This window comes from Ictalurus punctatus, chromosome 26 (assembly GCF_001660625.3).
Source record: "Ictalurus punctatus breed USDA103 chromosome 26, Coco_2.0, whole genome shotgun sequence".
NCBI lineage: Eukaryota > Metazoa > Chordata > Actinopteri > Siluriformes > Ictaluridae > Ictalurus > Ictalurus punctatus.
The window spans coordinates 11,257,293-11,285,084 of record NC_030441.2 but is presented as its reverse complement, the minus strand read 5'-3'; the positions used below and the strand labels follow the sequence as shown (position 1 = coordinate 11,285,084).

The 27,792-nt window shown below is 37.3% G+C and overlaps 1 protein-coding gene across 2 annotated transcripts in view; it reads right to left on the bottom strand.

The window, feature by feature from the left end:
* The window catches only part of LOC108258286 (VPS10 domain-containing receptor SorCS1), a 243,204-nt gene that overhangs the window by 65,256 nt on the left and 150,156 nt on the right, over positions 1-27,792 (bottom strand). For both annotated transcript variants that reach the window (XR_006981095.2, XM_017456818.3), the window contains exons 4-5: positions 8,242-8,400; positions 673-746 (exon numbers count right to left, since the gene is read on the bottom strand). Coding sequence is in view for 1 of the 2 variants with exons in the window: in XM_017456818.3 (XP_017312307.1) it covers positions 673-746; positions 8,242-8,400 (233 nt within the window). In the remaining variant the exon portion in view is untranslated. The remainder of the gene's footprint in view (positions 1-672; positions 747-8,241; positions 8,401-27,792) is intronic.

Sequence of the window (27,792 nt, the reverse complement as noted above, 5' to 3'; positions counted from 1 at the left end):
GTTCAGTTGAGAGTTGAGTCCAGTCTCAAGATTTTTACTTGTTTATTTCTATTAACTTATTAACTTGTCTCAGACTTATTGGCATTTGTACTTTGACTTGTTTTGGTCTTGGCACTGGTATTGGGCTCGTTAAATATGGTCTTGAACTTGACTGAAAGTTTTTTGTGTTGTCTTTTTCTTTTCGCATGCACAAAATTTGAAAAGAAGTAATTTCTTTTAGAAAACATAACCTAATCATTGGCACCATTCACAAATGTAGCCAAATAGTTGGCCTCAAATAGGATTTGATGGTTTATGTTCTCGATCTTGACTTGGTCTCACTTTCATTTTGACTTGGCTTCAACCCTCTTAAGACTTGAAAAATCGATCTTGGCTAGTCCTGGTCTTGAACTTGACAACAGAAGTCTTGGTCCTAGGTTCTATTTAAAACCCCACAACAGAAGGTTTCTGTTTCAGAGAGGGTTCCAATTCAAACTTTTTAGGCAGCGACAAAATCTTTAAACTCACAACCCTTAAACCATTTTTTTTACTAAAAATATAACAACAGTACGGTCCCCTGTGGAAGGAGATCTCAGTGGAAATCCATGTTCATATCCTCTATTTATTTCAGAGTGTTACAAAATGCACGGCCTCAAAGTAATCAATGCTGGGTATTCAAAAGAAAGTGCCTACCAGTAGAATCGATTTGGCGCAACCCTTTCATGAACCAGCTGCCACCGTCGTCCAAACTCAACTGAGCTGTAAAGCTGCAGACAGAATTAAAAAAAAAAAAGAAACAGGCTCAATTTGTTAGCTTGAATGAAAGGCAAATGCTGATAGACCTTGTGTGATTATATGATGCATACAAAACTCAGCAAGTTCTTAGAGATAACAGATCTCTAAAGTTTGACCTAACCGTTATAATCTTTAAAAAAATAACACTAGCTCAAACTATACTTAGCAAAAAAAGAAACATCCTCTCACATTCAACTGATTTTATTTCCAGCAAATTTCTTAACATGTGTAAATATTTCTATTAACACAAAAAGATTCAACAACTGGGACATGAACTCAACAAGTTTCACAGATATTTGATGAACAGAAATGGAATAATGAGTCCCTGATTAAAGGGGGGTCAATATCAAAAGTAACAGTCAGTATCTGGTGTCCACCAACTGCTTTAAGTACTACAGAGCATCTCATCCTCATGGACTGTACCAGATTTGTCAGTTCTTGCTGTGAGATGTTACTCCACTCTTCCACCAAGGCATTTGCAAGTTCTCAATCATGTCTGGAAGAACACATGGTTACACGTGGTTTGTGACTGAAAGGACAATCAGCTGTCCTTCCTGTATCCCTGTAGGTGTCTTACATTACAGACATTGTAGTTTATTGCTCAGGCTCCATCTGCAGTACTCATGCCTCACTGCAGCAGGCCTATGGCATGTTCCCGCAGGTGAGCAGGAACCCTAGGTATCTTTCTTCTGGTGTTTTTCAGAGTCAGTAGAAAGTTCTCTTTAGTGTCCTAAGTTATTGTAACTGTGACCTTAATTGCCTACCGCCTGTAAACTGTTCATGTCTTAAGGACTGTTCCACAGGTGCATGTGCAATAATTGTTTATGGATCACTGAACAAGCATGAAAAACATTGTTTGAACCTTCTCCAATAAAGAGCTATAAAGCTTATTTGGATTTTACAAAAGTATCTTTAAAATACAGTCTCCTGCAAAAGGGACATTTTTTTTTTTTTTTTGCTGAGTATATATGGTTATTCAAAGATCCTGAAATCCATCTTAATGGAAGTAAATTTAAATTGAATGTTGGCAGCAACCATGGTGTCCTAACTCGCTTCTGAATTCAAACATCACATTATCCATCCACAAACAAGACAACAGCTGTGTTTATGTCTTCCCAGCAGGCTTTCATTGTGAGAAAAAAACCTGCCTAAATGGGTCTTGAAAAGAAGTTGATTTAAAAAAAAAAAAAACGTATTTATAACATGCGAGGGTGGTCTCACCAGGCGTAGTGAGGCAGATCTAAATCAGTGGGGGGTTTGTGCAGTTGGTGTTTGCAAGCCTACACATCACTAGGGTGCAGAAATTTTACAATTTCACTGGCTTCCACATCTACTGCAGATGCCACCTGTGAATGGATGGGGTTTGAAACAGAATCATAGATAGGCTAGATGAGCGTAGGGAAGATATGGGTTACGGGTTACAGCAGGGTTGACTGGGCCTTGAGGTGCATAAATTTAACTGTGAATTTCCAAAAAAAACAAAAAACAAATACCTGGGGTTCTTTGCATGGGAAGATTGTATTAAACAAGCTGGAGGGGTAGCTCAGCTGAAACAGGCACACATGAATAAGGTAACATCCATCCATCCATGTTCTACCGCTTACTCCTTTTCAGGGTCACAGGGAACCTGGAGCCTATCCCAGGGAGCATCGGGCACAAGGCGGGGTACACCCTGGACAGGGTGCCAATCCATCACATGCATACACTCACACATCCATTCATACACTACGGACACTTTAGACATGTAAATCAGCCTACCATGCATGTCTTGGGGGCTCGGAGCTCAAACCCCGGACCCTGGAGGTGTGAGGCAAATGTGCTAATCACTAAGCCACCATGTGCCCCAATAGGGTAACAATAATTTGCTAATACCTGTATAATTAGGCTACTGTGAATAGGAATAGATAGATAGATAGATAGATAGATAGATAGATAGATAGATAGATAGATAGATAGATCTCATAGAGAGAGGGAGAGAGAGAGAGAGAGAGAGAGAGAGAGAGAGAGAGAGAGAGAGAAAGAGAGAAAATGTTGTGAGCAGTTTTGACTTTTGACAAAAAATAAGAGAGGGAACATGTTCACTGCTCTGCACATGTGCACCAGTTCTTCTGCACTTAAGGGCCATGTCTGTCTACAATGCAGGACATGAATGAACCTGTCAGTCATGGCATCGTGGATTTCACATAAGTTATGGTAGAGACCAATTATGAACTTGAGTGAAGAACTAAAAGAACTTCCCATTATGAACCGTATGTATCATGCAATTAGGTTTACTTCCAGAATTCATATAGATATTTAATTGTACTAATAACCAGCTTGCTGATTAACTTATAGCAGATATATTTTCTGTCTTCTCTGTCACATGCCTATATAATATGTAAATATTTGTTGTGGTAGTGTAAAAAATGTGCAGACATGCATACGTGTGTGCGTGTCAATTTTAATTTTGAATGCAAACATCAACAATCTAATCTAATACCAACAATAATTTAACACCATGCTAGGAGTTAAATATAGCCTAAACATACTAGGCTATTGCACTGATTGCAAAAGAGAAAATGTGCAGAAGGTTAATAAGCCATGCACAACAAGCAGCCACATGCACAGAGCACATTTTTCCCCCATGGCATGTTTTCCCAGTATATACATTATAAAATACAAGGTTCATGCTATATTGTGTTGTCATGCATAAATAAAACAGCATGTGGGGTATTCTTTTGTCTAAAAATGAACAGTTTTAGATAAATAAAATTGCAGTTTTCTCCCCACACTAAATCTAGACTAAAACTAACAATGACTAACCTGAACTAAACTATTCTGGTTTATTAAATGTTCCCACTTCTCGCCCACGCTCTATGGGTGACAGGGCCTTCTCTTCTTTTGCACCAAAACTATGGCACTCTCTTCCCTCTGAGTTTAGGCATGCTGAATCTTTGAGTATTTTTAAATCTTCTCTGAAAATGCACTTTTTTATTTTTATTTTTTTAGAATAGCTTTTCTGTGATTATTATGGATTGTATTTTTAAGTTGCTCTTATTGCATGTTTTCTCTTCCCTTATATTTTCATTGTATTTTTATTTCTTCTTTTGTAAAGAGCTTTGAGATGCAACTTTTAAAGGCGCTATAGAAAATAAAGTTTTATTATTTTATTATAGCCTATGACTAAAACTATTGCAGATTTTCAGCAAAAAACTAATATTTAAACTAAATACACATTAGTAGTAACAGTTTTACCTTAGTTGAGGTCGGAAGTTTACATACACTCATCAGGAACATGAATGTCATGGCAATATTGGCCTTCCAATAATTTATTTGAACTGTTCGTTTTCTGGGGCAGAATGATTGTACAACATATCTTTAATTTAAAAAAAATAATAATAAATAAATAAATAAACCCAAACAAACAAGAATTTGGTTCACAAGTTTTAATTCATTTGGGGTTTTCTCTAATCAACACAGGACCAAAATTATACATACAGGGTCAAAAATATACATATACACTTAGATGATTTCTGGTTGGATATTTGACCACTCTTCTTGTGAGAATTTCAATGACATTTGTTGGTTTCCTGGCCCTGACTCGATTTTTAAGCATGGTCCACAAATTTTCGATAGGGTTGAAATCAGGACTTTGGGAAGGCCAATCCAAAAGCTTAATGTTAGCCTGCTTTAGCTATTCCACAACCAGCTTTGATGTGTGTTTAGGGTCATTGTCCTGTTGGAACACCAAATTGTGTTTCAACTGTCTGGCTGATGGTTTGAGATTATGCTGAATAATTCTAAGCTAGTCCTCCTTCTTCTTTATTCCATTCACTTTGTGCAATGCACCAGTTCCACTGCCCCAGAGCATTATGCTACCACCACCATGCTTAACAGTTAGTACAGTGTTCTTGGGGTTGAACACCTCACGTTTACTACTCCAAACATACCTCTGGTCATTGTGGCCAAACAACTCAATCTTCCTCTCATCTGGCCATAAAACTTTCCTCCAGAAGGTTTTTTCTTTGTTCATATTGTCAGCCACAAACTTTACATGGGCTTGACGGTGTCAATTTTGGAGCAGGGGCTTCTTTCTTGGATGCCAGATTTCAGTCCATGGTGATGTAAGACTCACTTGACTGTTGACAGTGACACTGATGCTCCAGCAGTTTCCAGTTCATGGCAGGCCCGTGCCTTGGTGGTTCCTGGGTTTTTCCTGACCAATTTTCTCTTCTTCTTCCAGACCTTGGCAAAGTGGCTACACTTCCCATGCTCTTTTGGCCAGGAAAATACAGCCTAATACTTGCAACTGCACTAAGAGGGGGCCTTGGGGGTCTTCAGGAGCAAAATAAATGCACCAGTGTACCAGTGGATTTTGAATGTCATTCCAGCACATAAACATGGACAATTCAGTTTGCGCCCAACCAAAATAGCAACAATGTTTATGCTAAGATGGCTACAAGTGCAGGTAAGTCTTTAATGAGGGGTAGGAAAAATAAAATTTGAAGGCTTAGGTCAGGCGCTGAGCAAAAGCATATACTAGACAAAGGTAGAGTACATAAATCAAAAACAGAATCAAGGTCAAACCAGAACAGCGATATCAGGACAGGCTTGGTAATATCAAAACATTAAAATGAACTGAACATATACCTTACAAATATCCAAGCATGAAAGTCCGTTTATAAAGGGTGTGAGTGTGATTGTGAACAGGGATGCATGATCAGTGACTGTGAACATGAAAAGGTTTGTGCGTTCTGGGAGATGGAGTTTATTAACTGAGTTGACCTGACAAACATGCCAGCATTAAACAGTAAATTACATTTGTGATGGCACACAAATAAAGCTCTTTGTCTTTTACATATCAATAGATACAGCTGGGCACGAATTGGGAATGTAATTTTTCAATAGGAACTTCCCCCAGTGATGTTGATAATGGTTTTGCATTACAAATATGATATTGTTTTTAGTTTGCTGCAACTGGAACGGTAACTTTGGGTAATTTTTAAAAAATGGTAATGTGGACTATAACTCTCAAAAGATCTAAACTACTGTGGACATTGCAACAGTTACTTTAAAAAATGCTATCTGTGAAAAATAATATGTCAACACTAACAAATTACTCATTTGTTTGCAGGATAGATTTGGAGAGGGGATTTAATTAGTTTGGTGATAGTGTTTTTGTTTGTGCTAGTTTTCACTTTTTATCATGCGTGGGTGACCGTGCGTGGTGCACAAACAGCCAGCAATTATCCATCAGTTGGACAATAACGCTATTTGTTAGTGCTTATTTCATCTTAATTGTATTGGTGGTCTCTTCTCAAGGGTGAAGTCAATGTTAAATTTAAAGTGAGTGAAACTGTGATCACAGACCATGACTAAATTCTCGTGTGGTGTTATCCAATGCCTTCATCACTGAGTTCTCTTAATTTCTACTTTCTTTCTTCTTGTGTTTGTTATCGTGTCTCTGTATGGTTGGTCTCCTTCCTTTATATGGTCCTGTATATTTCATTCTGTTACAAATGTGTGAAGGTGTGAAAAACACAATATCCATAATGTATTAGGTCTGAAACAAGCTTGGAACGATCTTGATACAAGAATTGCATTTTAATAATCCTAATTCCAGATTACTAGGGACTCATGAATAACTTTATTTACAATACGTGGGCTAAGTATAATACTCTCTGTATGTCACTGAAATATTTGGACAATTAAAAAATTGCTAGTATTACATTAATACTGCATTCTTTACTTTATTCTTTGGCAATCTCATTTTCTGCTTTATTTTCCTTTTTTCAGACTGTGTGTGTTTGGACATATGTTTTATTATATTGTTTATTGTACTATAAACAATATTTAAAAGAGCATGATGTAAAGTACTTTTTTGATTCTAATTAAATCATAGTATTTTTACATGAGTATTCAAGTTTTTTGCATTTTTTTTAAATCACCATTACAGAGTAAAATACCACCACTACTACTACTACTACTACTACTACTACTAATAATAATAATAATAACAACAACAACAACAACATGATGCCAAGAATGCCTTTGTATGCTGCAGCATGACAATTTCCCTTCACCCAAACATATTGCAGCATGAGAGTGCCCAAACGCACAAAGCAAGGTCCATGAAGACATGGTTTGCGAAGGTTGGAGTGGAAGAACTCAAGTGTCCTGCACAGAGACCTGACCTCAACCCCACTGAACACCTTTGGACCAATACTAGAAAAGAAAAAAACCTGTCCCAGTCTGCAAGAGACTTGAGACTTGTGCGGAAGTTTATTTTCAAACAGGACAATGGCACTAAGCATACTGCAAAAGCTAGAGTACATTGGAGAGATTCAAAACCAAGAACCTGAATGTGGGAGAATGGCAAAGACAGTCAAATCCCAGACCTCAATTTGAATGAGAATCTGTGACAAGAAAAGTGCTGTCCATCAAAGGTCTCAATCTGACAGAGATGGAGAAGTTTTGTCAAGAAGAATAGGCAAATACTGTACAGTAGGAACGAGATTTTCAATGCTGACAGAGAAATTTCCCAAAAGAACTGCAGCTGTAATTGAAGCCAAAGGTGGCTCTCTTGCACCTTTAAATGTTATACATCATATGGTAAATATCCCAATTAATTCCATTTCAATTAATTGGGATATTAATTTCAGTTGCAGGTTGTAACACTACAAAATGTGTAGGACCTCAATGGGGGTGAATACTTCTGCAAGGTACTCTTATTATTATTATACTAAACTGTATAATTCTTGCACAACTTAAAAATGTGGAACTTATCCTCATTGTAGCTCAGATTTTTTTTGTCCAGTTCTCTAGAAATATATGTACAATATTTTTATATGTTTGTTTTTTCTTGCCTTGACTACAGGACATAAAACACAATTGACATTTGGGTGGGTCAGTGATGACATATCATAGTATTATAAGGTTCTGTGTGGTTCTGTGTAATTGCTATTTTAGAAGATTCTTTACATGAATACCGTATTTTATTATTTTTTTTTTATTTATTATTATCTAATGATATAAAGCTTTTTATTTCCATTTAAACCCCAAAATATGTATTGCAGCTTTACATGTACATATACATATATGTGAATTTCCATCACCCATCCGCAATTTGATGCTAAAATGATATGTAATAATACTAAAAATCTACTAAACAAGCAAATATGTTAATGGTCATACTGGACCATATCTCCCAGGCATGCATTAACTGGGTGGGGAGAAGTAAGATTTGTTTGGATTTTGTGTCACAACAGATTAATCTTCTGATTGATTGACTTTTACCATTTCCATGTTGTGCTGTCCATATATCTTTTGGTGCCATCATGATTTTTTCCCATTCGGTTGCTTTGTTATTTGAAAAGCACTGCTGTAAGCTGTTAATGTAACACTGATGCAGTGCATAGTGACAGCCCTGTGTCTTTTGATAACTCAGCGTTACATGGCATAAAACCCAGCTTTGAAAGGGTCGCATACCTTCTGATCATGGCTGTAGGCAAGAATCCAATCCTCCTGCTCGGGATGGAAAAGCAGGCTGAGTACATAGAAGCCAAGGCGGTATTTCTGATATGTGGCGCCTTCATCCGTGCTGATCAGCAGACTGTTCTCCACCTCTGGGTCTGTCAGCAGCATGATCTGGATCAAAGTGTGATAACATCAAAACAAATCCTCTCAGTAAAATCCTTGAAAAGTCAAATCCTCTCAGTTAAAACACTTTACCGTGAAGTAAGAACATGGCTAACACAGAGTCAAAGTTAGGCGGTGACAGCTAACATTATGCAAACGCTAAATGGACTCCAGAAAATTCCATGTGTGGTTAGCAAGATTACATTTTTGGGTGTAATATACAGCTTCATAAGTCTGTCGTAAGCAATACATTACAATAGAGGAACCTATGTTATTGAATAGATGACGAACCCTTTGGATCAAATGTTAACACCCTGTCAGACTACCAAATAATCATAAATGATATGTCATTGGTTTATTGTTGCTGATGTCTGATAGATTTACACTTACAGCATTTGGCACACGTCCTTATCCTGTAGTCTCCAACAAAATGTATTTTTATGCTAGTACAAATAGGTCAGGGTCTCAGAAAGCTATCAAGCTAAAACTTTATAGAGAGAAGTTAGTATGCCAGAGCCATTTCACCCTGCAGCTCTTGCCTGGTATCCCACTGAAGGTAAGCAGGATTGAGCCTGGACAGTATCTGGATGGGAGACCTCCTGGGGAAAACTAAGGTTGCTGCTGGAAGTGGTATTAGGGAGTCCAGCAGGTGCTTACCATGTGGTCTGTGTGGGTCCTAATGCTCCAGTATAATGACGGGAACACTATAATGTAAAAACAGCACCGTCTTTTGAATGAGATGTTAAACCGAGGTCCTGACTACCTGTGGTCATTAAAATCCCAGGACACATCTTGTAAAAGAGTAGGAAATTCCCCCATTGGCCCTTATCTATCATGGCCCCCAAATAATCTCCCTTCCTGAATTGTCTTCATTGCTCTCCTCTCCTCTCCACCAATAGCTGGTGTATGTTGGGCGCTCTGGCCCACTATGGCTGCTGTTGCATCATCCGGGTGGATGCTACACACTGGTGGTTGTTGACAAGATTCCCCCCATACAATGTAAAGCGCGCTAAGTGCCTAGAAAAGCGCTATATAAATCTAAGGAATTATTATTAAATTATTAGTAGTAGTAGTACAAGTACAGCAATGAAAATAGAGGAGTTTTTTATTATTATTAATCTAAACTATTAAATTGCTTATCAACTAGCTTTCTGCTAGATTATAGCTCTTGATGTGTAGTAGATCTCATCCTTCAACCTATTACTACTTCAAATTCAGTTCATATGGAATCTATTGATACATATTATGAGTTGATGTTGAAAGACAGATAAACGTATGTTGAGACATGTTGAGAATCTGGCAGGCTGAACGAAAGTTTATAGATAGTTTCTATTGTGTCTAAAGCAAACAATCCAAACATAGCATTCCGTAAATATAGTCAGTGTTATTTCTTAAAACCCAAAAGAAACTAAATCAGATAAAATCCAAAAGCAAAAATACAATTACCATATTTTTTGTGCTACACTGAGTATCATTAAAGTCTAAGGCACTCTCAAATATGTTGATTAACTTTGTTTTTTGCTCATTTTTAAAAAGGTATACACTGTATTTACACAGATGTAGGATCTTGATTCTCCTAAAGATGAACAAGTTCATTACTCATATGAATAAAATGACCTGTAAGGCACCAAGCACTATTAACTTTAAAAATAATAATAATAAATATAAATAAATAAATAAAACGATGTACAGATCTGTAGTACAACTGCAGGGAATGAAACTTGCCAGAACCAAAGTCTACATGATGTATTTGAAATTTCCCAAAATAACACATCTTTACATGTTTGGGTCACCTTTTTGGGTGTTGACCTCAATTTTGCTTGTTTTGGCCTAGAAGTCTTGGTGTCTTTGCATGCAGAATAATTTAGCGCTCACAATGTGATTTATTAATGCTGAATGTCACCCTGGTGTGATTGCCCCCTTGGGTGTAGACTTCGATAACAGTCTATAGACACATTTACAAAAGAATCTTGCTCCACTACCAACTGAAACCTAGTGTGCATTTATTGCATTTGAAACAAACCCTGCTGTTTCCCCCTCCTTGGTGTTTTTTGTTTAATCAGGTATCACAGCAGTCACACGGGGGACAGAACAAAGTAACTGGTCTGAAGGCATGTGAGAGAGGTAGACTCGGTTCCAAATGCGATTTGTATGGCAGGCCGGCATTTGAAATTTTATCACTAACACTGTATAGGAATTAAAGTGTGTACATGTGTATGTGTGTAGGTGTGTCTGCACACATGCATTTGATTTGTTTGTATTGGTCATTATCACCTCAGGGAAGGTGAATAAAAAAACAGACTGCATGGCAAGATCAATGGGCCATGGCTGATTTAAAAAGTTTTTAAAGGTCAGAGCTTCTGTCAATTACCTAAAACAATAAAATAGCATCATTGAAATTCAAAGATTTTCTTCCCCCCTGCCTTCACTAATCAATTTTCATGTGTAATCAAATTACGTTCATGCAGACCTCCTGCTAAACCTTATGCAGTTATGTTAATGCTGATGATTCATAGGGAGGTTTGTAAAAAGTTCCAAAGTTTAGTAGCAGAAATTAGGACATGGAAAATCAAAAGTAAGTGCAAACTGTTTGTGCTTGAGCTGTACATGAAGTATTACAAAGTTACAATATGAGTGAATGAATGTGAACTATAAAATGGTAAACGTGAAGAGGTCAAGAAGAAATGTGTCACAATTATCTAGAAGTAAACATTCATTCACGGATATTTTTAAAAATATTGTTTTTAAAGTTCAGCACTTTGTAATATTAATTTGCTTGTTCATTCATTCATTCAACTTCAGTAATGTCTTTACCCTGGTCAGGGTCTCATTGGACCTGGATCATATCCTGTTAACACGGGGTGCAAGGCAGGTGCAACTGGTTTCACGCACACATTCACACCTAGGGACAATTTAGCATAGCCCATTCGCAGGGAGAAATTCAGACATACATGGGGAGAACATGCAAAAGTCCACACAGGACGTAACCAGAGCCCGGGAACAAATTAAGAACCATGTAGCTGTGACACTGTATCTCTACCCACTGCACCACCATGTGATCTGCTTTCCAGTAGTTTACATTCCTTTATTTGACAATTGCTTATATGAAAATCAATATACAATTGATGGAAAATAAAATACAGGCATACAGTTGAACAGTTGCAGTTTAATGGCTTACTTAAGGGCCCAGTGGAGGTTTCTCAAGCAATGCAGAGATTAAATTCACAGGCTTCCAGTCATTAGCATAAAATCTTTACTACTAAGTTAGCAGTGACAAACATTGCTCCCCAAAATGGGAACAAAATGCACAAGTGGTAGACTCTTAGAAAAGAAAGTTCCTCAATCATTTTTTTTTAATGTTTAAATGGTTCTAAGTTTTTAAAATGACAGTAAATCAAACCAAAATTTCTGAAAGGAAACCCCTTTGCTTTAAAGTTCTACATACAACATTTAAGGGTTGCTTCAGAGGATCAAATTAAACAATACTCCTTTTCTCCATCAACCACACTGAGAGTGTACTATGTGTATGTTTTATAATTTCTGGAATTGGTGGCCTTGGAATTGTTCTCATTTGCACATATGGATGGACTTTTGTTTGGTTTCATCCTAATTTGGGGTTTGGTGTCAACCTTGGCAGATTTTTTTTCTTCAACTGTCTAGTTTGGGTGCCCATGATAGCCTCAGATTCCTGTTCTTGGCTGAGAGGAGTGAAACCCAATGTGGTCTTCTGTTGTTGTAGCCCTTCCGCCTCAAGGTTCGATGTTTTGTGCATGCTGAAATGCTTTTTCTGCTCACCACATTTGTGATTATTTGAGTTACTATATCCTTCATGGCAGTTCGAACCAATCTGGATATTTTCCTCTGACCTCTCTTATCAACAAGGCATTTCCACCTACAGCACTGTAACTCACTCTATGTTTTATTGTTTATTGCACCATTCTGTGTAAACTCTGGAGAATGTTGTGTGTGAAATTCCCAGGAGATCAGCAGTTTTTGTACTTCTCACACCAGCATTTCTGGTACCAATATCCATGCCAAAATCAAAGGCACAGCGATCACATTTTTTCTTCATTCTGATGTGTGATGTAAACATAAACTGAAGCTCTTAACCTGTATCTGCATGACTTTTTTGCATTGTACTGCTGTCACATGATTGTCTGATTACATAACAACATGAATGCGGACGTGTACAGGTGTTCCTAATAAAGTGGACTGGGAGTGTATATATACATATTGTCTTTTAAGTGTGATGCTAGAACTGAACACCAAAGCTCATAGCTGAAATGTTGGTCAAATTCCTCTTCTGGCCGCTTGTGGTGAGGGTCTGGGAAGGTCAGCCAAGTCCAGAGTGAGAATCAGGATATATTGACTTGTAAAAAGTGAACTTTGTCCAAAAACTAAGCAAAACTGCTATTGTAGTCCCTGGTCTCATAATCTCTTTGTCCGTAACTCGTAAATAAGATCCTGTTGAACTCTGCCATCAAGGGAATCTTTTCTCCCTTCATCTGCAGGTGACATCATACTCTTTTCCAGACTCAGCTTGTGCGTTGTGTCTTGATGTTTAGGAGTGAAGACAAACAGCCTTGACAGAATCAGACTTCAACTTAATGCCAAATGTGGATACAACTCTCAGTGTGCTCAGAGAGCCCAGATCCCAAGAAGTCTGTCCTCCAGCAGTACCTCACACAAGACAATTGTGAGGCACACACAACCATATAGCGTTACAAACTCACCCAACAAAGCTGTGCAAGAGAAAAAAAAATGGTCTACTATTCCATGGCCTGGGTTTCTCCTAAATCTTAGATTCAATTCTGAGACTACCCTTCAGGACCTTGACATAGATTTCCAGGCAGGCTGAGGAGAGTGATTCCCATGTTGCCTAATCTAATCAATCCAACCTGTCCATCAGATGCCTGCTGCCTGACTGGCATTGTACCTTTATCACTTTCTTCATCTCATAGGTGGTGAGCCATCAAAATGACTTCATGTCATCACTGTACACTCATTGCTAACCCCAGCACTAGCTCCAGGGATTGTGTCCTGGTAATCCTAATCCAGGCACCTTTTATGGTACTCTATGCCTGAAGTGTCTTTTTAAATCTGTTCACCAAGGATGGTCCCACTGGGGCATTAACCTCTTGGTGACATAGCCGGGAGGTTTCATCAAAGCACACAAGCCCCTTCTCCATGGCAAGGTCTCAATTCATAAAGGGGTATAATATTAATTGTTGATGTTAATATTTCCACTATGAGTATTGAGAACTGTGCAACATGTCCTTGACAGTTCCAAGCAGCTACCGGCTATAACAAACATTCCTTGACACACTTAAATGAAAATGCATAGCTCACTACGTACATCTGAATCAAATGGTAATCATTTCTTATTTTCTTACAATTTGTTCCTCTCACACCATGTTGTAGCAAGAGGATAGGTCATGTATCAGAGACAAGGCTCGCTGTAGGGCCAGCGGCTGCCTGTGATTAATCTCTTTTAAATCGATTTTCTACAGCCTGGAGAAGTATGAAAATGGGACACTAAGGCTGAGTTCACTGCATGCGGTGATATTTGGCTGCATGACCTTTAGTTGGCAAGAGATATAAGGAGAGAGAGAGAGTAAGACAGCTGGGAGTTGAGAGCTTGCCATAGACCAGCTAAGAGTTTGAATGATTTCAGCTGATAACATTGATGCAGAAATGTGGGGTGCATTTAAAGGCACCTTTTCAAGAAATGTGAAGAAATATTAAAGCTCAAGCAACAAAAAGCTAATATTTTTTACCATACATAGAGCACATGCATTTTTTTACATCCTAAAAGAAAGGGCAATGTGAAAGGACATCATAAAATCATAATTAAAAAATCATAAAAATAACAATATTGAGTACAATGTAAGTTAAATAAAGCATAGCTGTTTCCAAATCAATCATATTATGAAAAGGAATGATAACACACACAAACGTCATAATTTAAACCACTGGAAAGTAAAACACTACGGGGAATGATGTACACAAAAATAATAACAGCAGGGTGGTGTGAGGCAAGTTACTGTAACTTGATTTATATCCTAGTAATGTTCCTGTAACAGCAAATCTCAAGTGTTTTATTCATCTTATACTACTGAAATTTACCAACAATTACAATTTTTAATTATTTATTAAATAAGGACCCATCATATGTTTATTAGTATAATCCATAAATCCAAATCCATCTGCTTAGGGAGTGCAGGTGAAACCTGTCTTATTTATACCCCTCTCATATTTAGTGTCTAGTGTTCCCTTTGTTTTTGAGGTATGTGGTGTTATCATGCCATGATCTAAACAATTCTGTAAGGTCTTCAGATCCACAAATGATGTGGATGAATATGAGTCTTGCAAGGGATTTAAAAAGATCGCCAAATTATTTGAAATATACTCAGCAAAAAAAAAAAAAAAAAAAAAAAAAGTTTATTCCCAGCTAATTTCTTAACATGTGTAAATATTTGTATTAAAATAAAAATATTCAACACCTGAGACATAAACTGAACAAATTACACAGACTGATTAACAGAAATGGAATAATGAACAAAGCGGGGAGTCAATATCAAAAGTAACAGTCAGTATCTGGTGGCCACCAGCTGCTTTAAGTACTACAGTGCATCTCATCCTCATGGACTGCACCAGATTTGTCCATTCTTGATGTGAGATGTTGCCCCACTCTTCCTCCAAGGCATTCGCAAGTGCTCAATCATGTCTGGGGGGACACATGGTTTGTCACTGTAAGGATGATCAGCTGTTCTTCATGTCTCACTGTAGCACTGTCTTAGGTGTCTTACTTTACAGACAGCAGTTTATTGCCCTGGCCACATCTGCAGTCCTCATGACTCCCTGCAGCAGGTCTATGGCATGTTCATGTAGGTGAGGAGGAACCCTAGGCATTTTTCTTCTGGTGTTTTTCAGAGTAAGTAGAAAGGATTCTTAAGTGTCCTAAGTTATTGTAACTGTGACCTTAATTGCATGCCGCCTGTAAATTGTTAGTGTCTTAAGGACTGGTCCACAGCTCCTTGTGCAATAATTGTTCATTGAACAAACATGAAAAACATAGTTTAAACCCTTTACAATAAAGATCTGTAACGCTTATTTGGATTTTACAAAATTATCTTTAAAATACAGTCTCCTGAAAAAGGGAATTTCTTTTTCATGAGTATACATCATTCCACTGTAAGCAATGGACTCAGACTTTGTCTGTGCAACATGTTCATCTGTAATTGTACTTGGTGATTTTAATATACATGAAAAACACTTGTTCTTCCTATCTTTCCTACACTATTAGGAACTCTACATGCAGATCCAAATCACTTTTTGCTATGGTAAAGAAGCTCACTAACCCTCAACAGCATGCTATCTCTGGCTCTGAGAAGCTTGTGAATAGTTTTTTCTAAATTTATTTTGGACAAGGTGAAGTCAATCACTGAATCTATTGCCAAAGATACCCCTCATACAGGTGCCCCACATGTTGAGTTTATTACAGCTCACTCAGAATACTCTTTCTCTGCTTTCACTTCCACTACACCTTCTGCTATAGGTGATTTGATTACGAAGTCCAATTCTACATCCTGCTAGGTTTACCCTACTATTGTACTCAAAATATGTGTTTCCGAAGTCTCACCTTCCATAACTCATCTGATAAACTGTAGCCTAGCATCTGGTATTGTTCTAGCAGAACTAAAAACTGCTGCAGTGACTACATTCTTAAGAAATTTGGCCTTGATCATCAAAATATGAACAATTACAGACCAATCTCAAACTTACAATTTTTAAGTACAGTTTTGGAAAAAGTAGTCACCACGCAATTAAGGTCTTTATTTAGATGCAAAAAACTCTTTGAACCTTTCCAGTCTGGATTTCGTCTATCTGACAGCACTGAAAATGCTCTTCTTAGTGTGGTTAATGACCTTCTCCTGTCCATCGATTCGGGGTTAATAAACATTTTAATTCTCCTTGATCTAAGCTGTGCATTTGACACTGTCTGTCATGATATACTTATCTTTCTGAAATCTGCTTCACTGGTCCAGCTCTTTCCTGGCTTACCTCCTACCTCAATTACAGAAAGTATTATGTCACTAATGAAGAGTTAAAATCCACCACTGCTCCTCTGACACAGGGTGTTCCTAAAGGCTCTGTTCTTGGGCCACTACTCTTTATCATTTGTATTTAATCCACTTGGTGACATCATATGCATGCATGGAAATCAATTTCATTGTTATGCTGATGACATCCAAATTTAACTTACCACCAGCTCTGATAAGCCACCTTTTTCTGATTCACTCACTGCATGCATTAGACACATCAAACACTGGATGTCACTGAACTTTTTAAAACTGAATGATAATAAAACTGAAATATTATTTATTGGTTCAGCTACTTCAGTGAAAAGGATGGATATGTCATTTGATATTGATGGGGTTCCTGTTAAATCTTCTATCTCTGCCTGTAATCTTTGTGTTTTATTTGACAAAACTCTCTTTTGATTCCGATATCAACTCTATAGTTAAAAACTCTTTTTACAACCATCATTATATTACATGTCTTCAATCCTCTCTCAGTCTGACTGGTGCTGAAGTCTTAGTTCATGCCCTAATCACTTCACGTCTGGATTATTGTAATTCCCCATTTATTGGCTTGTCCAAAAAATACATTTCAAAATTACAGTATGTTCAGAATTCAGCTACAAGGGTTCTCACCTCCACCAGGCACTTTGTTCACATAACTCCTCTTCTGCATGATCTCCAGTAGCTACCTGTGGCATCATGTATTCAATTTAAGATACTGCTTCCAACATTCAAAGCACTAAATGGTCTTTGTCCATTCCTAGATTTCGGTTGTCCACTACAGGTGAAAGGTCATTTTGTGTTGCTGCTCCGAAACTGTGGAACTCACTACCTCTTACTCTTCATAACACCACCGCTCTACCTAGTTTCAAGAGCCAGCTAAAGACATATCTGTTTGAATTGCATTATTTTTTTTACATTTGTATTGTATGTATTTGTATGTATCTGACATGTATCATGTAAAGCGACCTTGAGCTTTGGAAAGGCACTATATAAATAAAACTTCTTCTTTTTCTTCTTATGGAATGGCCTAGTCAAAGCCCGGATTTGAATCCCATTGAAATGTTGTGGGGGATTTGAAAGGGGCAGCTTCAACTAAAAGAATATTGCATGGAAGAGTGGTCAAAAATTCCAGCAAGGCTGGTGGACAATTATGCAAAATGTCTACAAGAAGTTATTTCTGCTAAAGGGGCGATACTAGCTTCTGAGGCGACAGAAGAATATCACATCTATTGATATTTCTGTTTAATAAATGATTGAAAATGCTAATTTTCCTTGTGGTTTTGTTCAAATATATTAACTTCATTAATAGGCACTGTTTCAAAGATGATCAAATGTTTGCTTGTCCAAAATTTTTTTTAAATCTAACATTTTCCATGGGATATACTTTTTTTTCACATGACTATATATATACACACTTGTGGTTTGCCTTGTAACCAGCACTCCTCTCAGAGAAAATGAACACCTTGTGATCGGTCAGATGCAAAAACAACATTGTGGTATAAAAAAAGAGATAATACTCATTAAATTAACAGAGAAAGCTTATTGTTTGTTATGTTATGATATTTGCCATTATGTCCTAGTAATTTAAATGTTTTGTAAAAAGGTTTAGTATCAACCAGGTGCTATTTCCTATTTAAATAGGTTACAGAGTGGTGTAACACTTTTACCCCTTACCTAGCTGTTTGTAGTCTTTCCATCCGAACTAAGTCAGCGATTCCTTTTTTTGTCATTTATCATAGCAAACAACTGCCTATTTTTACAGAAAGTGGCACATGACATCACAGAAAACCAAATATATGCAACCGCTCAAGGATACCATGTTTAGTCAACAATATTTCCTTTAACAAAACCCTGTCAGAACCTTTAACAAAATCTAGTGACTACTATATATGTTTCTTCCTAAAGCTAATCGTTGTCATGTTATTTCTAAAGCGTGTTTTTCTGGAACATGGAAGTGTGTACAACCTACAAGATTCACAGACAGATAAGGTTCTGAAACTTTGACCAGACAAGAGGACAAAAGATATCATACACTCCTTGGTTTATAAGATGAACACTAATATGTTTCTACATTTTTACATTAACTGTATTAAATTTTAGCAAACCATGCTATTGTAAGCTTGCCCTTTACCTTTACCTACCTAAGCTTGCCCTTTACTCCAAATTTCTCAGAAAACTGTTCCGACACGACAAAACTTTTCAGTCTCAAACTCAGGCATGTATTTTACAATTTTGCCACCTCTTCGTTCACTGCCATGCACAGAATCCATATCAATGCTTCTAAATTATAAAGCCAAATAGGGTTGAAAAGACAAAGGTTAATTAAGCTCTAACTCTCTGCTGGCCCACCCAGAGCACGGCAGCGTGTGGCTATGAATGCTTGAGTGTTTTCCATCATGTGACCATATAAGTACCCTAGGATAGAATATTAATGCAATTAAGGCCATGTTTTCGTTCCAGACTAAACAGCATAGAACTATATTGGACATACATGGGCTTATTAGTTGCAATATTCATGTAAAGTAGATTGTCTTTCCAAACATCGGTCTTAATTTACAGTATACAGTAAAACATTTGATAAAATTGGTCAATTTTAGTAGTCTTGCGCTAAGGTTAAGAACTCTGAGACCATAAAATATGAACATCTGTATCACTCAGATAATTACAAGCTGTTAATCAAGCTGAATATCTCTCTATGTGTTGATTCTTACTTTTGCAAAGAGTACTTTTGTTGTGTTTTTTCTTTCTCTTGCCTTTTTAATTCTGAATTGCCCCCTTATTATTACAGACATAGTGAATGTATGCACTAGACCCCCAACTAGACCCCCCAGCATATCTGCTATGCTGGACAAAAGAATTGGGCTATTGGTGATTAGGGATGCTATTCATGATAAGATGTTTTTTTTTTCCCTTCTAAAAGATAGAAATAGTGAAAAGAGTGTTATTCTCTTGGTCTATTGACCTGGGTTTATGTCACACAGATATAATGACTAGAGGAATACCTAGGCTTTGAAAACCTGCTGCGGGAGAAAATAGAAATAAATAAATAAATAAATAAATAAAATAAAGGGAGTATCCTACCATATTGTACCATAACATACTGACTAATAGAAAAGCTGTAATAGAGTTGAGCCTTGGAGGTTCTCTAATGGGGTTAACCATAAAAATCTCATGAAAAAGACAAAAAAAAAAGGGTTAAGAACCTTAGAGATGGGACTCAATCAATTGTTAATTAACAGTTTCTGAGTGAGACTTTTTTAATATGCTAGGAAAACACCTGGCAAATGAAAAGATGAGTGTGCCTACATTTTGAAAGTTTTATACTTGTATTGTCCCTGAATTTGGCAGGGGAATAAGAGAAAAAAAGAGACAAAAAATCACTTTTTTGGAAAAAAAAGATACATTAGATACCTAAGAAATCTTCTATTTGTATTTGTATCCCTTCTGCTGCCTTCAAAATAAACTGACAGTGGCCAAGGTAGGGGAAAAAAAGTATCATCAGGGCCACAGAACCTAATCGAAATCTTCAGGAATGAGTGGTGAAAGGTCAGCGAGGCAGAGGCGAAAGGGTGACAGGAGCTCCTATGGATCCTTCACATCAGCAGGAGAAATGTCAGCCTGCAACCTGAGCCAAATGAGCAAACATCTTGCACAGGACTGAGAGGTGTTTGGAGAATCCATAGTGCTATTGAAATTTGTCCAGCTCAAGACACTATTAAGAAACCTATGAATCATGAATCAGTGAATGAATGGATGAATAGATGGGGTGATTGAAGCTTTTGGCAATTAACTATAACTATATATAGTGTGGCAGGGTAAGTGATTTGGCTATCCTATTGGCTTTGCTTGGGATATGGGTTTGGCAGATCAATAGGATGAAAGCTACCCGATTATTTAAGGACCCTTATTTTGGTAAGTAGATAGGTGTCTTGGTGATTCCGAGTCCCTCGCTCCCCTGGCATTTGCGGTTCCCACTTCCATTCAGTCTTAGAGCGGCGCTGGTGGCGCGTGCATTGAGGCAAATTGGCGCTGGAGATCGCGTAAAGTGATAGCAACATTTAGCCGGTGGCTGAATGGTGTGTGTGTGTGTGTGTGTGTGTAGGTTGAGCCGCGGTACCTGTGAGTGATCATACAATTTCACGTCTGGTGTTTGTTCAATCTAATGGTGAGAGTGGGAAGTTGAGCCAAGTCTTCTCTAAGACAAACCCTTAGCCAAAGACGCTACATGTGACGCCGCTGCTGTTTTGCTTTATTGCTTCAATAACTGTTTTGCTTAGTGATTGTTTTGCTTAGTGACTGTTTTGCTTAGTGATTGTTTTGCTTCAGTGCATCAACAACTGTTTTGCTTTATTGCTTCAATAACTGTTTTGCTTAGTGATTGTTTTGCTTTGTGTTTTGCTTCAACAATTGGTTTGCTTTTATGTACTGTTCTGTTTTATGGTTTTATGTATTTTGTTTTTCTTTAGTTTTGGATGTATGTCTGGTTTACTCACTTTACTAGTGAGAGGGTGTATGTTGAGCCTTACTGTCTCCATGCTATAGTGGCCATAATTGTCATTTGTACTGTTTGCCATAATTCTGGTCCTCCTTGGGTGTTGTCAACTGCCTCCATTTCTTGTGGTGGTGTCAGTGGGCCTGGGTGTTTGTAATATTTGTCTTTCTGTGTCTTGTTGTTTAGTGTTTGTATAATTTTGGCTTAACTGGTGTCTTCTTTCTCTCCAGGAGCCAGTGAGTCTTGGTGGGACAGGGGAGGCTAGCTGCATTTAGTCGGTGGTGTGCTTCACAACGTGCTCAGTGTGCCAACACAACTTCCTTATAGTGTAGGTAGTGTGATTTTTGGTGTGACTTGTAGTGAGTTTGGATGACCTCCCTAGTTGTAGCTGGCCTGCCTTGTCCCTGCCAAGCCTGGGCCTGGAGAAGTTCTTAGTTTTAAAACCCTTATTGTGCTTCATGGGAAAGCGATTTTATATTTTCATGTTAAGTTTTAAATGATGCTGAAGTGTCATAATAAAATATAATTTTTTATATTCGTACTCATGTCTCACTCTCATGTTCCTTTTCCCGATTGGTGAAACTTATCTGTGTGCCTTTTGTTTGGGAGTATTTCCCTGGTTCTCCCCCAGGGTGGCATAGTTGGATTTACTGAATTTGGGATAAACGTCTCCCTCCAATTGGGAATATTGCCACATTCTGGTGTGGTCGGCAGGATAGATGTCTCCCTTCACATTTCAATATCGCCAACCAAGCACATATACACTAATGTGAAAAAATAAGTACACCCCATGAAAATTGTTGGCTTTTTTGACATATTTAGACAAGCGAGCATTTGATCATCTTTGAAACAGTGCATATTAATACACTATCAAATGACACATAAAATTGACATTTTGTACTCATATTCACAGCTTAAAATAACAAAAACCAGATCAATCTCATGGAAAAAGTAAGTACACCCCTACATTTATCACACCTTCAAATACATACAATTAGAATCGGGTTTTGTCTTATTTTTATACCCTTCTCACATCTAGTATCCTTTGTTCCCTTTGCTATTGAAGTGTATGGTGTCATCATGCCAAGATCTAAAGACCTTCAGAAAAAGGTTGTGGATGCCTATGAATCTGGCAATGGATTTAAAAAGATCTCAAAATTATATGAAATCATTCCATCATTTGACTGCAAGGAAAATAATATACAAATGGTGCAGATTTCAAACAACTGTCAATTTGATCAGGACTGTCTGTCCCAGAAAATTCAGCCCAAAACTAGATGCAAAAATAAGTCTCCAAGAACCCCAAAATTTCATCACAGGATCTGCTAGTAAGTCTTGCAACTGTTGGTGTCAAAGTGTATGCATCTACAATCAGAAAGAGATTGCACGAGATCCAATGAGCATTTAGACAAAGAACAGCCATTTTGGAATAATGTGCTCTGGACAGACGAATCACAGCTAAACTTGCTTAGTCACAGTAACAGCAGACATGTTTGGCTCTGACCAAAGACAGCTTTTCAGCAGAAGCACCTCATACCAACTGTGAAGCATGGTGGTGTAAACGTTACAGTTTGGGGTTGATTTTCTGCCTCAGGGACTGGACAGCTTGCATTCATTGATTCAATTATGAATTCTGCATCATATCAAAGAGTACTTGAAGATAATTATCCTAAGCATACTAGCAAATCCAACAAGGAATGGCTCAAAAAGAAGAAATGGCGGGTTATGGAATGGCCTAGTCAAAGCCCAGATTTGAATCACATTGTAATGTTATGGGGGGATTTGAAATGAGCAATACATGCAAGAAAATCTTCAAACATTTTGCAGCTGAAAGAATATTGCATGGAAGAGTGGTCAGAAATTCCAGCAAGCCTGGTGGACAATTATGCAAAATGTCTACAAGAAGTTATTTCTGCTAAAGGGGCGATACTAGCTTCTGAGGCGACAGAAGAATATCACATCTATTGATATTTCTGTTTAATAAATGATTGAAAATGCTAATTTTCCTTGTGGTTTTGTTCAAATATATTAACTTCATTAATAGGCACTATTAGTTATTTAATAACTAATAGTTATTTCTGCTAAAGGGGGAAATTCTAGCTTCTGAGGCCAAGGGAATGCTTACTTTTTCCATAGAAAAAGTATTGATACTTCTGTTGAATGAAAAAAATATTTTTCCTTGTGGTTTTGTTCAAGTACATCAACTTCATTAAATGGCACTGTTTCAAAAGATGATCAAATGTTTCCTCACTCAAATACGTAAAAAAAAACCCCAAAGATTTCCATGGGGTGTACTTATTTTTTTCACATGACTGTATATTTAGAAAGAGTTTTAGGACTACTCTTTTTTACCAGTCGACCAGACGTTTATAAAAGTAGTTGACTAGTCAACTGGTTGTCTTTTCTATAGTAAGGCATAAACTGTTTTAGAACATGAGTATTTTTAGGCTGTTTAATTTGTGCAGACAAATTTAGTCTCAAACAACACTTCAATTAACAGCCATCCAAAACAGAAAAGAACCCAATACACACAGACACACACCAGAATATATATTATTAATTTAGGACTGTAGGTTAATTCTGTGCTTTTTGTGCATCCATAAAATGTGCATTTTTTGTATGCATGTATGTGTGTGTGTGCATATATATATATATATATATATACACATATACATATATATACACATATATACACACACACACACACACACACACATATATATATATATATATATTAAAAAAACTCACTTTCACTGCACCTTGTGGTTTCTGTTACTCAATGCCTTTAGATAAATTGTTTTACTTGTGTTTACTTTTGATCGTAGTGTTTTAATTAGACATTACAGAACTTACTCGCACTCCCACTGTGTATCAGAGCGCGTGATCAGCAACGCGGCCTCATTAATAATAGATCAGTTCCGTTATAATAAACAACAGAATTTACACTGCCAATGCGCAAATACAGCATATAATGACAATAAACTTAAATTAAATTGAACATTTTAAGCAACTCGCACCAGTTTCTCCTGCCCCTTGTACATAGTGGAGCATTTTGGATTTAAACATAACTTTGTGCTCGTGCAGCACTGTTTGATCTCCACGGTGTTAATATAAAATTCCCCCTTGCCTTAGAAGACTTTCTTCCTCAGTCACATGACGATTTCCCCTCCATTTGATGGAGACTGAGGTCATGTTGAGAATAAAAGGTAACGTTGACATAAACAATAAACTGAAGAAAGTCATTGTTGGTGACTCGGGTGTCTGCTAAAGCTAGTGGCATCGCATTAGATGCGTATGATGTCATGTGCCGTCGACTAGGAAGCGGCTTATACTTCCGGTTAGGAAAAAAAAACGCTAGTGATATATTTGAGATGATATTACCTTTCTAAAATCCACATACCAGACAGTAGAGTACACAGTGCGTAGTGTAAGTGTATAGTACCTCATTTGGGACACAACCTTAGTATTTACTCTCCGAAGCGTGTTTTCGGAACAGAAGTAACGTAGTGAGTAAATCTCCCCGATGCCGTGCATAGACCAACTAATCGATAATGACATTCGGTGACAAAGATTTTCATAATAGATTATTAACGATCTTATCGATTAGTTGTTGCAGCTCTACTTTGTAGAAAACTACACTAAAAAAGGGGAATAACAATTCTTAAAATGCTGTTGTGTGGATGAGCTGGCAGCAAACTGAAAGCATGCAGAGTGGCGTAGAGGCTCCTTACAGCTTAATGGATAGGGTGATGGCTACAGCAATGTCTGGGAGGTTTTTATTCCATGTTCAACACAGGCCTCAATAGCATCCTAAAGAAAAGTATGGATTGTCCTCTTTGAGCTGGCATGGGCCACTAATTGGACTCAAAACTTGCTGAGTGGGTTTGAATAGTGATGTGCAACCTGTGGCTCTGAAAGTGCTCTTTCACATAGTGCTGGTCACAATGGAATTGATTATGACACAGTGCAAGGATTTTATTTCAATTTCTTTTAAAAACAACTACAGATCAAATTGATCAATTACAGTTGACTGGATTCATCTAGTCTAAAATACTGTATCTTTAAACTATCAAATAAGACTAGTGTTGGAAACTCTATTCTCTATTCCCTCAGATATGTATAAGTATGTTTAGGTTATAGTTTAATTTCCGTCTCATGAACTTTACAGAATCTATCTGATGTGTACGTGCCAGTTTAAAATGTCACCATAGGTACTTCTTCTTTTCTGTTAAGCGAGCCACACCATATATGTTCAACAACTGCTGTACATTCTTGTATTGCCTAAGATGTTTTTCATGTATGTGGCCAGACAGTTAAACTGCCATATTATTTCCACACAGCAGTACGCCTATGCACGGCTATTTGTACCTATAAAAGCCTCTGTTATTCTACGAATAAATCGGACGTCTCTTTGAACTGCTCTGGTTGCCAGTGTGTTCATTTAGACTCTCCGGCGCCGTATACGCTCCGTGATAACCCACATGCGCTAGTTTTTCTTTAGAGTAAATGAAGAAGAGGCAAGAAAGGCTGACGAAGGAAAAGTGAAGATAAAGCTGTTATTTGCTTTATCCTTACAACTAGCTTGCCTTTTTTTAACATTAGCTTTTTAACATTTTTTTTTTTTTAATCTGCCTTACTGTCACAGTCTTTGCACAGTGTTCAATGTTTATTAGCTCTACCTCCACCCAAACAACAAACAAAACACTAAAATATTAAATATAATATGTCCTATTAGCATCTGCAACTGGTGTATTGAACACTAACCTTCAAACAATGTTACCGCCAAGGCTAAAGAAATGAAAAAAAAAAGACTATTCTATCCTAATTGATGTCCTTAGTAGAGAAACTGCTGTATTCCTCCAAACGAAGTGATGATTCCATTGACATTTTAGGTGACACTCAGTTAAATACTGTTATTAAAGTCGAAAAGTGCAGTATGATCCCACAGAGATGCTTCAAATACAGGTTAATTGATTCATTCTCGGCCATTTACTGGTCAAACGTCACTTCTGATTTCCTTCAAAAGTAACTGGGATGCAGAGCCCTACACACACACACACACACACACACACGCACACGCACACACACACACACACTCTAAAAGTAGGTTACACAGCATCTTTTCCAAGCTTGATAGGTCATAAGATTTTAATGCAACCATCAAACAAGGCAACTCTTTTTTTTTTTTTTTGTTTCGTCTTTCCTGAGGTCTTGCAAAACGCTGTGTGTCTAGGTCATGGACTACAAATGAATACGTCTTCCCCCCAGCACATGCATGTTGCCGAGGGGCCAACAGATGTTCTGCTTTTTTTTTCCCTTTTTTCTATTTTTTTGGAGTGTGGTGGAGGGTGTACTGTTCACTTCCATCATGGTGTAAACAACCTCTTCCTCATTTCACTGATTTCGCTGTCACCATGAGATTCAGTCTGAATGCTGCCTCAGTTTGTATGCAAGACATATTTATGAACTTGATTATCTTTTATCTTGCAATACAAGGTAGGAGGAAAAGAAACACTTAATGTTCAACTGTCCATTTCTGTCCTTGATATGTTTCAACCTGATCTTCAACCACAAATATGACACACCTTTGGAAGGAAGATACCACCCCCCCCTTTTCAAGTGAATGAAGAAACAAATGCTTAGGATTCCAAGGATTGTAAAAGGTTCCATTCAAACCAGCTTATACCAGGAAAAGTACATGCACAAAAAGATAAACATTAATAGAATTACTATTTATTTAAATTTTACAAATTACATTTTAAAACATTTTCTAAAGCAGTGACTAGAATATGCCATTTCACCTAAGCTCTCACCAATCGTATTCTTATTACAACGCAATAAACAGTATGAGTTATGTTAGCAGTCATAAGTAAAGGATTTACATGGTGTAAATGCAACTGTGAAAGTGTCAGACTCAGTAATCAGTTTCAAGTAAAATCAATTTCCATCTCTATTCATTGCCTATAAAAGCGCGAAAGAAATTCAGACCACCTAAAACAAACCCTGAAGCATGTCATTTTTTTTTCTTTTTTCTTTTTTTTGATGTAAATGAAAATACCATAGCTGGCTTCTGCTTTGCAAGACTTCAACAGAATACATTAAAAGGTTGATTTCAGGGCATTGCTATCAATAGCATTACTTCTGCCTTTATTTGGCGGATTTTTATTTATTTATTTATTTATTTATTTATATCAAATGAGGCAAAATCCATGCCAAGCACAGAGAATTTAAGGCTGTATTCAAAAGTCCAAGAGTGGATCACTGTCTGTGAACTGAAGTCAAAATCTTCTGGTCACTAGTGCAAAACCTTAAATGTAGTGCTAAAAAGAAAATATATTTTTGTATAGTTTGTCTTCAGAAGAGTCTTATGCATTAATCATAGCCTTGATGTCTTAAACACATCCCAGAATACATCAGGACTGAGGACTTATGACTTTTACATATGCAAATAGGTCAAGGCTGGGTTCATGTTTTGACACCAACTGCACTGCAAGTTAGTCTCTGTTGTAAAAAAAATTTAAACTGGCCTCGCTTAAACAGAGTGAAACATCTGCAGTCATAATAATGCTAATGATAATAAGGTCACTGCTAACCGAGCAGGCTCTGATGGTGCTTTGTCTGGTTGGTGGAAAGTGGGGGGCTTAATAATTTTATTATTTATTTTAGAAAGTGCAATTGTTCAGTAAAAAAGGAAAACTTGGATCATGAAACTAGATGGAGATCACTTGCGTACAATACTGTGCATGCACAAAGATGCAAAACAGGGTTATAAAAACACAGCACCATGGGCAACATAATTTTACTAGCCAATAAAAAAAAATA